The 13,761-nt window shown below is 44.2% G+C and overlaps 1 protein-coding gene across 1 annotated transcript in view; it reads right to left on the reverse strand.

Moving 5' to 3' along the window:
- The window catches only part of HUNK (hormonally up-regulated Neu-associated kinase), a 113,346-nt gene that overhangs the window by 44,461 nt on the left and 55,124 nt on the right, over nt 1-13,761 (reverse strand). The window contains exon 3 of the mRNA XM_049785770.1: nt 2,386-2,441. Coding sequence (XP_049641727.1) covers nt 2,386-2,441 — 56 coding nt within the window. The remainder of the gene's footprint in view (nt 1-2,385; nt 2,442-13,761) is intronic.

The following is a 13,761-nucleotide window of genomic DNA, read 5'->3' on the forward strand; positions in this document are numbered from 1 at the left end:
CATCCTTTGTTTCATTCATTGGTTCAGGTCTCCGAGGTTTGGCTATTTGGCCCCTTGGAAGTGCTTCCACTCTTCCCAGAATCTGTTCCTCCATAGCAGGTGCTCAGGAGTTGCTTCTAACAATACTCAGGACTATACAGTGAACGGACCCACCTCCCACCATCTTTACTGGCTCTCTGGTCTCTGCACACACATCTGACCTGTCCAGAGTCTGTTATTTCCACATAGCCCACTCCTCAGTCACATGTGGGAGTTCCTGTGGTTAACTAGGACCAACTGCTCGAGCAAGAAGAAGAGAAGGCAGACCACGAAGCTTCTGGAAGGCACCAGACCAAAGTCTTAGCATGCAACTGGCTATATCCAGAAGCCTAATTACTCAAAGTGGAAGACATGGAATCTTCTGGAAGGACCCAGATTAGTAATAATCTCAAGTACTATTAAAGGGCTGTTCCTATATGCTTAAAAAAGGTAGATTTTCAAAGGAAGTGTTGACTACTTTAAGAGTTTAAAGTTTCTCCCCCACCCACTTTCACTCCCCCTGAGAAGCGAGTCCTGAGGCCATAGAATTAGTGAACTTTTGTCAGCTCAGGTGCAGGGAGACTAATTTATAAGCAGCCGTCACTCTGTCTTACAAGTCTGGGGCAGGGGCTCTTCATCACTGTCCATATTTTCTAAAGACAAGTTATAAGATGGGTTCACAGGCCAAGAAACTGAAACAACTTTCTCCCCCTACCTACCCTTCCTCCTTCTCTAACCTGCCTCTCTCTGAGACTGAGCAACAACCCACAGGCATTTCACTATTCAGATGAGTGCATCTGTGTCTGGAAAACTTCAAGAAACAATGCAATTGTTTTATGATCCTTCAAATTGTCCTAGAACGTGCTAAGAATACATTCCTGAGAATCCTTTGGGAGAGAAAACTGACTTTCTCTTCATTGCTCATCTCCTCTCACACAGAGGTCTACAGATCAAAGTTATTGGGGTGTGTATGACCACCCAGCCAAACACAGAGCCTACCCACAATTTTTAGCCTATGACGGTATGGAATGAAATTCCAAAGTATGGAAGTGATCCTTTGTAGGATGTGGCCAGACATTTTGAGTTGCCTCCAGAATCTGTCAATCAAAATTTCCTTTTTGGGGTGCCAGCGCAATATACAGCGTTCATGGGGAGGGCATTTGTCTTGCATATACCTTGCACACGGCCAACCCAGGTTCCATCTCTGGTACCCTGAGCACCACCAGGAGTGATTTCTGAAGTGCAGAGACAGAAGTAACCCTCTGAACATTACCAGGTGTGGCCCCAAAAGAAAACAAAGCAGGAATTTCCTTCTTAGGTCCTAGAGCTAAATTCACTGAGTTTTATGGCTTGTCCTCTTTTCCCCAATATTAATTCTTCTTCTTACCATGGGGTGGAAAAAAAGTACTAACATTTAAAGTAGGGGAAGGAAAGAGAAGAGTAAAAGTGCTTAACATTATGGTGAAAAAAATATGGTCCTGGGAATTTGCCAAGAACAATTTGCCTACTCCCACCCCCTACCATGGAGCATTCTTATCGGAATGCAGCAAGCACTGTGGGGATTCAGCCGGATCCTGAATTATGAGCTAATTGTGACTTTACTCTCTCCAGAGCTTCCATCTGAGTGGGGGAGACTTCTTCCCTCTCTGCCCACCCACCACTTTGAAGGAAAATTTAAAGGAAAGTTAGACAAAAGAGAGGACAGGGTCTGGTAAGGCAGTACAGAGGCACTTGCCACTTACACGTGGTCAACACCAGTTCTATTCCTAGAACCACATATGGACCCAAACACGGTCAGGAGTGAACCCTGAGAGCAGAGCCAGGAGTAAATCATCATGCCATTGGGTGTAGATTTTAAAAAAAATTAAAAATAATAATGATGAGAGAAGCCAGTTGTGAATTCCTCAGTTAGGGCTTTGACAGGTCACTGAAAAGCAAAATCTGATATGAGCAAGTCAGGAATGAGTAAACCAAGTCATTTCTGAATGACTGTCTTCCCTTATTCTTAAAAATTTGATAAGAAATTCAAGAAACCCCTATAAATGCTCTCAGTTCCATCTGAATTTATGGAGAAGTCGAAGTTTAAACAACTTAAAAAAGAGATTGCCAACAAATACCCATTGTGGCTGTGACATCCCTTTTATGGTCACTGACGGTCTCTTTACCTTCCAATGATGCTTAAATTTATATTAAGATTCATTTTCACTTTCCAAACCATGATTAAATATTGGTGTTAAGAGATAATTCCAGCTTGGGGGCCAGAGAATTAGAAATAGACCCCAGATGATTTCCAAAGCTCTCCCCCTCCTCCAGACATAAAGAGCTGAGCAGTGACAAGCCAACAATGGAAGCAGAATAAAGCCATACCAATCAGCTTGATATTATTGTCTTCATCAAGCAGCAAATTTTCTATCTTCAAGTCTCTGAAAGAAACAAAAGCACACAGCATTTCAGAGAGACATCTGCAAAGGTGGAAGAGCGCTCTGCTTTGGAAGGGAAAACAGATGTCTTTTTTTTTTTTTAAATATATTTACCATAGTTTCCCTTTTTTTTTAATTTGCTTTTTATAACACCATGATTTAACAAGTTGTTCATAATACAGTCATTTTAGGCATTACATGTTTCACTAATTCCACCACCAGTGTCAGCTTCCCTTCACCAGTGTCCCTAGGTTCTTACTCATCACCCCAGCTTGTCCCCTTTGCAGGCACAAACAAATTGATTTCATATTGTCTGTTACAACACAAAGGCAAATGGAATGATCAAAACCTAGATCAGTAATGGTTAATTTGTAATAATTGTTGTATCTCTCCATAGTGTTTCTATAGTCAGTGGTAAGGATTTCCGGGGCTGTGATTGTTGTGAATTAGGTCTTCTGTGTTACTGTTTTTTTTTTGTTTTTGTTTTTGTTTTTGTTTTTAATTTTTTATTTTTGATTATGAGAACAATGATGCAAAGAGTAGAAGGTAAAGTTACAGTGGAAGGACAATCGCCCATAAACAGAGTTCTCAAAAGAAATCCCCTTGCTGACGCCTAAATATTGAACTTACAGTCAAAGAACATTAAGAAAAATAAGGCAGAACCCATGTACAATTATTCTGTCCACAAGTCCCCTGATTGTAGTACATTATAACATTTCTTAGCAGTATACAAAGCAATCTAAAGCCATGAGATTTATGTGACTCCTTAAACATTGAAGGCATAGTATTTTTTTTATATTTTCATGCACATTAGTTTAAGTTAACATCAAAAGTTTAAGGTTTTTTTTTTTTAAGGGTTAGAGTCAAAAGAACACAGTAAAAACGGTGTTAGAGTGGCAAATATTGTTTGCATAGGCCCACCAAAATATGGGGGACATGGAAAGGAAAAGCCTTGGTCTAAATACAAGGAGACCCTGCCCCTGAAGTTTCCTGGCATAAGACCAATTCTAGGCACCAGGCAAACTAGTTTATTCAATCCAAGTCATTGTCTGTAGTGCCAACACAGTTTTATTTTTCACGCAGTCTCTATTGTTGGCATCAGGTTTCTATATTAAAGATCCTGAAATCTGCACATCCTATATCGAAGTCAGGCTGGTGTGGAGTATCCTCTAGTTTCACCTCACAATTAAGGGGCAATACAGAAAGTCCCGTCCTGTAAGCAGGTCATTGTTGTTGTTAAGTCTTCTCAGTGTTAAGGGAAGTCTCTTTTGAGTAGGTTGATGTCAGAGCAACGGTAGGGTCTTCCCTGGTAGAGGATTGCCTCCAGGTGATGTTATAGACAACCTTGGATGTTTCGTAGATGTCTTCCCTAGATCAGGGGTGGATGGAGAATGCACATTCTTCTGAGGCCTGTGCCAGGTCTTTATGTCAATGTTCAGGGTGTAAAGTTCCATTGCACTACAAGATTTGTGTGTTCCCATCTCTATTAGATAAAAACTTATTTGTATGTATAGTATTTTCCCATTTTAATGTGCCTATGCAAACAAGAAATAAAGCCACGTGGCATATCAGAGTATACGGGGGCGTAAGAACACGTCCAACAATACCCATGACTTGGTTCAAACATAAGCATTAAACTGAGGGACTCTTTCACCAAATTCCCTATTGAACAGTTCACAAAGAGAAGAAAAGATAAAAAGGGGGGGGGGAAATCATCACTGTATAAGAAAATATTCAGCAAGAGTTATAGCCGTAAAAAAAAAAAAAAAGACACGCATAAAATGCTGAAAAGAATACGTGACCTTTTTATACCTTTTAGAATAGTTTGGGGGGGGGTGTTAAATCCAGAGTACCACTTAAGTCTGTGACTTAGAACTCTACAGTACTTAAGTTAAAAAGGGTAAATGTGGAGTAATGATGATAGGGGGTGAGAGAGTTAAAGAGAAAAATGATTTTTGTAGGTGTGTGTGAAAGGGCAGAATACAAAATGGACATTCTGCATACATAAAAACATAATTCAATGATAGTGAGTACTACTAATGGATACTGTGCGCGCGGGGGCGCTAGCCCCCCACGAAGTTTTAAAAATATAGACTGGTAAGAGATTACCAGTGACTGCTTCAAGAAGCTGGGAGGCAGGAAGTTCAGGGCCCCCACCCAGCACCTCCCTAAGGAGCCGAGTGGGGAATGGGGGAAAGCCTAGGGTACCTTCAAGCTCCGCTAAAGGATCCACCTCGCTGGCTTACCCAGGCTTGTGGCTCAGGAAAGCCCTGGAGATCTGGAGCAACGTGGTAGAGGAGTGCTGGGGTCACCCAAGTCCCGCACACCCCCCCAAGGCGGAGGCCTGTCGAACCCCATGCTGCTAGAGACTCCCGGCACCCAGGAAGGAAAGAGCCTGTGTTACTGTTTAGGCTCACTGAGCTTGGTGGTCTTCTATGCAATTTTCTCATTGGATTTACTGTAATCCTGTGGGCTGACACTACTATAAAATCCTGGGGTGTTGCATGTCCACGTATGCATGTGTAGTTGCATAGTCCAGTGTCTACAGATCTGAAAATTTGGTGGCTTGACAATTTGTTAGGGTTAAATTGTGGAGCTGGGCTATTTTTGTAGGAGGGTACAGGGCATGGCACTGAACTGCTGTAGTTCATGAAGAAAGGGGATTTTACCCCCACCCATTCTAAGAAGAACCCAGAGGGATCAGCATAGGCCAGGCAACCTGGGAAGATTTGACGGCTGTCATTTTCTTTTGGAATTTAGTGTGGAGCTAGGACATTTTCCTGCCTGGAAGATGGCAAGTATAGGGATAGTGGTGAGAGAGGCATGGACTTGGCCCCATTCCAAGAAAACCCCAGAGATTTCAGTTCATAGACTGATCCCACATGAGACCAACTGTCTTGAAGCCACTGGCAAGGAACCCATCAAGATTTCTGCTCAGACTCACACAACTGATAAGGAAATATTTATGAAATAATCTAATCAGTGGCTGCTGGGTGGGGGGAGAACAAGAAACAAAAAAGACACCAGACAAAGGCATCAGAGGAGAAAAGAGGATGGAGGGCAGAAGAAAGGGAAATAAATTTCCAGAAGAAACAGGCATAGCGCTGAGAATTGAAAGGAATTAGGACTGGGGCCAGAAGATGGCAAGATACATCCAACAAGACAGGCACTGCCTGGGCTGGGTGAGAATACACAAAGGGCCCCATGTTTGTGGGATGGTGAAATAAAAAAACAGATTTGCAGAGTGGGGAGAGAAGGAGGAAGGATGGGAGAGAAAGAAGAGAGGGAAAGAGAAGGATGGAAGGATGGAAGGGAGGAAAGAAGGGCAGGGAGGGAGAGACAGAGGGAAGGGAAGTGGGAAGGAGAGGAGGGAGCAGAGCAGAGAGAGGAAGGGAAAAACAGAAGACAAAGCTAAAATCACTGGTAGAGCCCCAAGAACCTCCCCCCAAAATTTATTAGGATCTCTATAAATTAACCACTCTGAATTATATAGCATGTTCTCCCAAGTCCTGGTGATATGAGATCAGAATCCTAGAAATTATCAAAGTGAAGTAAAATGCCCAATTATCAAAGTGAAGACACCGGGTTCCCTTGGGTGTCTTCTCTGGCAAATTCTTTGTTGTAAAATATGAAAGAAATGAAATTGTGCCCAACAACAGGAGACTTTATGAGGACTCTAACAGGCACTTCCTCTTTTTTCTTTTTTCTTTTTTGGCCACACCTGAAGATGTTCAGGAGACACTCCTAATTGTGCATTCGAGAATCACTCCTGGCAGGGCTCGAGGAGCCATATGAATGTCAGAGATTTAACACCCCCCCCCCCCATCAGCCACGTGCAAGGCAAGTGCCCTCCTTGTTGTACTATCTTCCAGATCCACCACCAGTGCACTTTTATTTATTTATTTACTTATTGGTTTTTTGGGTCACATCCGGCAGTGCTCAGGAGTTACTCCAGGTTCTACGCTCAGAAATCGCTCCTGGCAGGCTTGGGGGACCATATGGGATGCCGGGATTCAAACCACCATCCTGTATGCAAGGTAAATGCCTTACCTCCATGCTATCTCTCCGGCCTAGTGCACTTTTTTTTAACACTTCTTTGTGGTCCATATAAAAAGGATGGCATCATCTCAGCAAAATATCTGGCTGTGAAATGTTTAATTTTCTGTTTGGTTGGATTGGCCCACTGGTTCTCCTTTGATCAAAGCAATGATGTAATTTTAGAAGACGGTTCTCTGAGCTGCCCAATAGAAGGGAAAGTAGGAATCCTGCCACATTGCAAGAGGTAACATTACTCCCACTGAGGGAAGGGAAACCCCAAATTTAATCTGAATCCTGAAGTAGAAGGAACTATGATCCCTCAAGCCAGGAGCGATTTCTGAGCAAATTAGCCAGGATTAACCCCTGAGCATCACTTGGGTATGCCCCCTCCCAAAAAAAAAAAGAAGATACGTCCCTAAGAGCATTTGGGGGAAGCAAGAAAAGTCCTACGTAAAACTGTGGAGTCGTGAGACAGCCCAGCCCAGAGAAGCTGCCAGAACCTTCTGGATCCTTCCCTTGTTATTTGCTCAGGGATGTGAAGGCTGGGTGAGTGTACGAGGGGAGGGTAAGCCGAGAGGGGCCCCAGAGTCCTCATTCCTAGCTTTTTTGTAGGCTGTTTCTACAGAGCAGGCTCCAACAGGCTGCTGGCCACCATTAACATCTCCCTTCGGGGCTAGCAAGCACCCCCCTTCCAAACTCCTGGCATTTTGCGAAAGCTGGAAATCCCCAAGGTTTGGAGACAGACCTCAGTGAACCAGACAGAGGGGTGAGGGGTGGGGAGTGGGGAAAGGGATGTTAGGAAGAATCTGCTGCCAAAACAAACATAATGACCCCACTTTCTTGGTGGGGAGGGGCAGAGAAGTTCAGAGGGAAGAGCAAAAGGCAGAAATGAGTGGGGGAGGGCAGACACGAGGCGGCGGGGAGGGGCACAAAAGTGTAGGCACGAGTGAGCTTGAGAACACACACACTTGTAATGGGTCTCAGCCTACACGGTCAGAACGACGATGTGTGTGTGTGTGTGTGTTCAGAAGTGCAGGCGGAAAAAAAAGAAGTGCAGGCAAGTCATATATATGTACGCAGGAACATGTGAGTCGTGTGTGTGCGCTCGGAGAAACACGTGTGCTGCATGTGTGCATGCTCAGAGGGACATGTGAATCATGTGTGTATGCTCAGAGAAACATGAGTCATTGGGAGGAGCACAAGTCACGTGTGTGCATGCTAGAGGGCTATGTGAGTCACGTGTGTGCACTCTCAGGGACATGCATGTGCATGTTCGGTAGGACACATGAGTCACATGTGTGCACACTCAGACACAGGAATTACATGTGTGCATGCTCAGAGAGGTATAATCATGTGTGCACACTCTGAGGCACTGAGTTATATGTGCACACTCAGAGGAAAACATGTATGCACAGAGGGACACAGGAGTCATGTGTGTACATACTGAGGACATGAGTCATGTGTATGCTCAGAAGGACACAAGTCATGCATGTAGCCAGAAACATGTGAGTCATGTGTGTGAAAACTCAGAGGTAAGTCACATATGTGCACGCTCAAGTGGACATGTGTTTACATGTTTAGAGGAACATGTGGGTCTGGTATGCACACTCAGAGGGATGTACCAGTAAGTCACCTTTGTGAACACTCAGATGAACACGAGTTGTGTGTGCACGCAAACAAACGTGTGTGTTGCATGTGTTCCCAAGTGCAGGCGGGGACCCAGTCCTGAGTAATTGTGCACCAAGACACAAAGACCCGACATCTATGGTGAACACACTCTTATGTGAGTCCCCATACACAGAAAACACAGAACTAGATGTCCAGAGAAGAGAGGGACTGTTTCTTTTCCTCTTGGGCCTCAGTGTAGGAAGACCCCAGCAGCAAAGGCTTAGGTCAGACCTCAAGATGCTTAGAAACCCAGGAGACTGCAGGGAGAGGAGAAGCCAGATTCAGAGAAAAGGAGGGGAACAGAAGGGCCGAGCAAAGGGGAGGTGAGAGAGACCAAAGTAGGTCCTAGAGCTGGGATTTTTTTTGAGCAATGATGAAGGCACAGACTGGTGAATTTTTTGAGAATTGAGCATTGGTGAAAGCCATTAGCAGGAGCTGAGAAAATGAAGAGCTAAGTGTTCAGTGGCCTCCCCTGGTCAAACAAACAGCTAGAGATAAGAGGAAAGAAGATGATCAAGTCAGACTAACAATAGTGAAAAAGGAGACTCCAGAAAAATCTAAAAGAGATGATTAATTGGGCCATAAACAAACAGGAGTGGAGGGCATTTGCCCTCAAAGAAGGCTGGAGAGAAGGGGTTCAGGGCTGTTGGCTCAAACTCTTACTGGATTAGGTCTGGGAGAGAAGTTACTATAGAGATGACCACAAGATGGATTTCCGTAATAAAGCATGAACAAAGCACCAGAAAAATCTGCTGCTTCCCCAAGGCAATGAGTCTCTGGCAGCAGAAGTCTGGGAACTAAGGGTTAGGTTGGCTGGTTGGATGGGGTATTGGGTTTTGATTTGGGGGGGTTAGGTTTTATCAGCAAAGACTGTGTTATATTAGAAATGAATGTTTGTTTGTTTGTTTTAATCTTTGATTTACTTATAGGATGGGCAATTTGCTTACATACAAAACATGGCCAGAGCAATAGTATAGCAAGGAGGGGCTTTGCCTTGCATGTGGCTGACCTAGGTTCAATTCCCGGCACCCCACATGGTCCCCTGAACACTGCCAGAAGTGAATCATGTGTGTAGAACCAGGAGTAACCCCCGAGCACTGTCAGATGTGGCCCCAAAGCCAAACAAAACAAAACAACAGAAGGGTCATTTACGAGACATGTTCCTGGTTCACTGATTCCAAATGAAATTTTTCTCAAGTCCCTACTATGCTCTCTCCAAAAATGCTTTCCCTTATACGATAGAAAGGTTCACAATTTGCCAGAAAGATACTGCTCTACAAATCATGACCCAAGAAATTGAGAAGTCAGGAAGAAGACTGTGAAGAAACTTTCCTTGCTATCCCAGGACAATGTGGAGCATTCCAGAAAAAAATGTGGGATGGGACAGACCTTGCATACAGCCATACCAGCATTGAGCCCCTGCATCTTATATGGTCCCTTGAGCACTACCAGGAGTGATTCCTGAGTGCTGAGTCAGGACTAATCTCTGGGCATCACTGGGTTTGACTTCAAAACCCCCAAAACAGAACATGGGACCAGTGGTCAGAAAGGTTCTACTCCAGCATTAACTCTGACCAGAGCCAGATACATTCAAAGAAACAGCTCTGAGCTGGGTCAGCCCTATGCAAAGAGCTTCTTACCCTACCTACTTGCCCAGGAAAACAAAGAAAGGTCCTGAGCTCACTGCATTGCCCCACAATCAGGAGGCCCCTTCCCAATAGGCTCAGCAGACAAGTGCAAGTCTACCTACCCTGCAAGTCCGGGCAGAGCCAGTACCACTTTGATCTGTGTCTCTCTCACCAATCCCAGAGGCCCCCAGGGCGTGTCTCTTGCTGTTTAGGGACGACAGCATATTGGGATCCCTGTTTTGTCCTGTCTGTACAGTTTGATGGACTTTGTCATTAGGAAGACCGGTGACTCTCAGATTAGCCTCTCAAAATCAGTTTGGGGTGGTGGGAAGGGAAAGTTAATGAATGTTCTCTATACAAAGTACAAAGCTTCTACTACCTGGAGAGTCTGGTGGAGTAAATTTATAAAGGAAAAGCATCCAACTTTCTGTGGCTTTGCATGTAGCAGACTCAGGTTTGATCCCCCACATCCCATATGGTCCCTTGAGTGCAGAAGTAAGCCCTGAGAACTGCTAGGCTCAACCTTCATTCCCCCTCCCCCAATAAATAAATAAAGAAAACCTCTTTCTATATATATTTGGTTCTTGTTGTCCTTGTTTGTGTTTTTGCTTTAGGGCTATATTCAGCAGTGCTCAGGGATGATTCTAAGCTCCAGATTTAGGGGTTCTCCCAGCAGAAAGTGGATGGCATGCAGTGCCCGGGATCAAACCCTGCACTCTAGCCCTTAGAGCCATCCTCCAGCCCTCTGTGTCTCTCCATGGGCTCTTTCAAGCAATCCTGAAATGGAGCAGTAACGAAACTAGAGCACTTCTTTTTTGTATTTGTTTGTTTGTTTGTTTTGTTTGGGACCACACTTGGTAATGCTCAGGGATTACTCCTCGCTATACACTCAGGAATCGTTTCTGGTGCTGCTCAGAGGACCATATGGGATGCCAGGATTTGAACTCAAGTCTGCTGAGTGCAAGACAAGTGCCCTCCCTGCTGTACTATTGCTCCAGCCCCTAAAACTGGAACTCTTTTTTTTTTTTTTTTTTTCTTTTTGGTTTTGGTTTTTGAGCTACACCTGGTGACGCTCAGGGGTTACTCCTGGTTATGAGCTCAGAAATCGCTCCTGGTTTGGGGGACCATATGGGACACCAGGGATTGAACCTAAGTCTGTCCTGAGTCAGCCGCTTACAAGGCAAAGGCCCTACCACTGTGCTATTGCTCTGGCCCCAAACTAGAACATTTCTATCTTTATTAAGATTTTGCAAAAGCCTCTGGCAGCAAAAGACAGAAGGCTATGCCTGGTCTGGCTGGAAAGGAAGCTTCTGCCAACTAAGGAAATCTGCTTCCTAGAAACTTCCTTTCCTTTCCTTTCAATTTTTTTTTCCACTTGAAATATTTTCATTAGGTTTAAAGATCAGCTGCCTTTAAATACTACTTGGATCATCCCGAGTAACTAATTACATGTTTAGATTTAATGTGACAGGAAATTAAGGTTTTTGTGGAGTGTGAAGTTGTGGGGCCAGAAAGCATGGTCGGGAAAAAGGCACTTGCCTTGCACATGGAAACTGGGGTTTAATCCTTGGCACTGCATAGGGTCTCCAGAACACTGCTAGGAGTGATCCTTGTGCACAGAGCCAGGAGTAAGACTGAGTGGCCCAAAAACCAAAACAAACAAACAAACAAATAAATAAACAAATAAATAAAATGAAGATACATCATTTTAATGACATCAACTAATTGAGCATCATCCTAATACAGAATATAGTCAGGGCAGCAGTGAAGGCATTTGCTTTGCACATGGCCAATTCTGAGGTTCAATCCCTGTCACCACATGGTCCCCTAAGCACTAGCAGGTACAGCCCGAGAGGCTTCTAAGAAGGATTGCAGGATGATCCTGATTCTATAGGGCCCAAGAGCACCATATCCTTGAGCCAGCTCAGTTAGCCAAGAATCACTCACAGGGATCTCTGATCCTTGTGAGCAATGCTTTGAGCTTTTATTTCTGTGTGTGTGTTTATGTTGCTTATGATCAAACCCAAGGCCTCATACATGCAATGCAAGTAGTCTCCCCTAAGTTACATCACCTGCCCCAAGAACTAGTCATATGTATGTATGTTGGAGTTATACCCACGACTTCCTCTTGGCTCTGTACTTAGGGATCACTATGTCGAAGCACATGGGGTACAAGGGATCAAACCCAACTCAGGTATATACAAATTAAGTTCCCTACCCACTGAATTATCACTCCAATCTCTAGAGTCTTTTCCCACTTTAAAAGTAATGCCCAGATGGGGCCACCAAAATTTTCCCCAATCCTCTTGGAGGATCTAGTCTATTTGACAATCAAAAGATCCCAAGTCAGTTCTGGAATGTTCTAATTGCCCTCTTCACATAATTTGTGAGACTCACACCATGTTAAGAGCATCACAGAAAAAATTTCTCCTAGCAAAGTCCATGATGGTAAGTCTTTAGCCAGTGGAGTCAGGTTGTGTTGCTAAAATATTTTAAAGGCAAAACATCTTGAAAATATCACCCATGAAAAGATTCTGAACAAATCTTTCCAGGGCAAGCCATAGCCCTCCAATCCCCTTTGAACCAGGGGACTCACCAACATGATGTACGGGAGTACAACAAGACCCCCAGTTCCAATCAGCTGTCACTCTAAAAGATCTTTGTCTTCATCCTCACTGTCTATCTCCAAGGAGAGAGAAAGAAAGGAGGCAGAGTTCCAAGAAGAAAAATCTCACTGTCTCCATTCTCCAAACATGATTAAACTCCTTTGACAGTGACAGTGATTGACAGAGAGGAACTGAAATAGGTTAAAATGCCTTTAAGAGGGAGGTAGACCATTGCTTTTCTTTCCTTCAAACAAAACCACATAACTCCAACTATCTAGCTCCGCTTCTCAAATAGAGGGGGAAACAAGGGAGGGTACCAGGACCAAACAGATATATAATAGAAAGCTAGACAAAGAGGGGACCACCTACTCTAGCAGCTCGGGGGGTGATGGAGAGATATGATTGCAGGAAGAGAATGGGGATGGGGGGAGGGCAAATTTGGTGATGGGTATTCCCCTGATTCAATGTTAATATGTACCTAAAATATTACTGTGAAAGATATGTAAGCCAATATGATCAAAATAAAAATTCAAAGAAATAATAATGTGGCAGGGATAAAAAAAAAAAAAAAGAAAGAGGGGGGTAGAGAATTTCATGCCAGGTCGACCAGATGCATGGTTCTCATTCCAATCTCTTGTGAGCCTACAGAGACCTTGATGTTACATCCAGCAAGAGGGACAGTGTGAAACATTCAGAAAACCTGTTGGAGTCCAGAGTGCCTCTAGCCCCCTGGTTCTCTTTTCCATGATAGAAGCAAAGTGGGGGACCCCAGCTAAGTCCGCCATGAGGTCTTAGTCTCTGTTATAGTTAGACCAAGCACACTTCCAACCTTTATTTTCCTAACAACAGCACAGCTAATGTGCGGAGGCTACACCAAATTCCTGGCTAAGTGCTCAAGATAGTGCAAGTCACTTAAGATTCCCCAGTGTTCTTTCCCTGTTGACCAGCAGAGTCCTGATAAGGTGGGATTTTGTACCAAGCCATGAGCACATAGCAAGCCCTGAACAGTGCCATGGGGTCTGGGGGTCTCCTGGGTGGAACTCCCTCAACACCCCATAAGCCAGCACCGTAAGACTTAGCAAGTCTTTCCATTCTAGGAAAGAGTTACTTTTCAGGAACTAGAAACTGTCCTGGGGTTAAGGTGCTTGCTTGCCATGCATGCAGCCAGCCTCACCTGGCTGTCTGTCACTGAGTGTAATTACTTCTAAGCATCACCAGGGATCATTCCTGAGCACAGAGCCAGGATTAGCCCCCTGAGCGATGCTATGTGTGACCCCCAAACCCACCCCACCCACACCCCTAAAAGAGTTGTTTCCTTTTCACTGATCATAACAGAATGACTTTTTAACTGATCAAATGACTTATCAGAAGGCAATTATTTTT

This window comes from Suncus etruscus, chromosome 13, assembly GCF_024139225.1.
Source record: "Suncus etruscus isolate mSunEtr1 chromosome 13, mSunEtr1.pri.cur, whole genome shotgun sequence".
NCBI classification, from domain to species: domain Eukaryota; kingdom Metazoa; phylum Chordata; class Mammalia; order Eulipotyphla; family Soricidae; genus Suncus; species Suncus etruscus.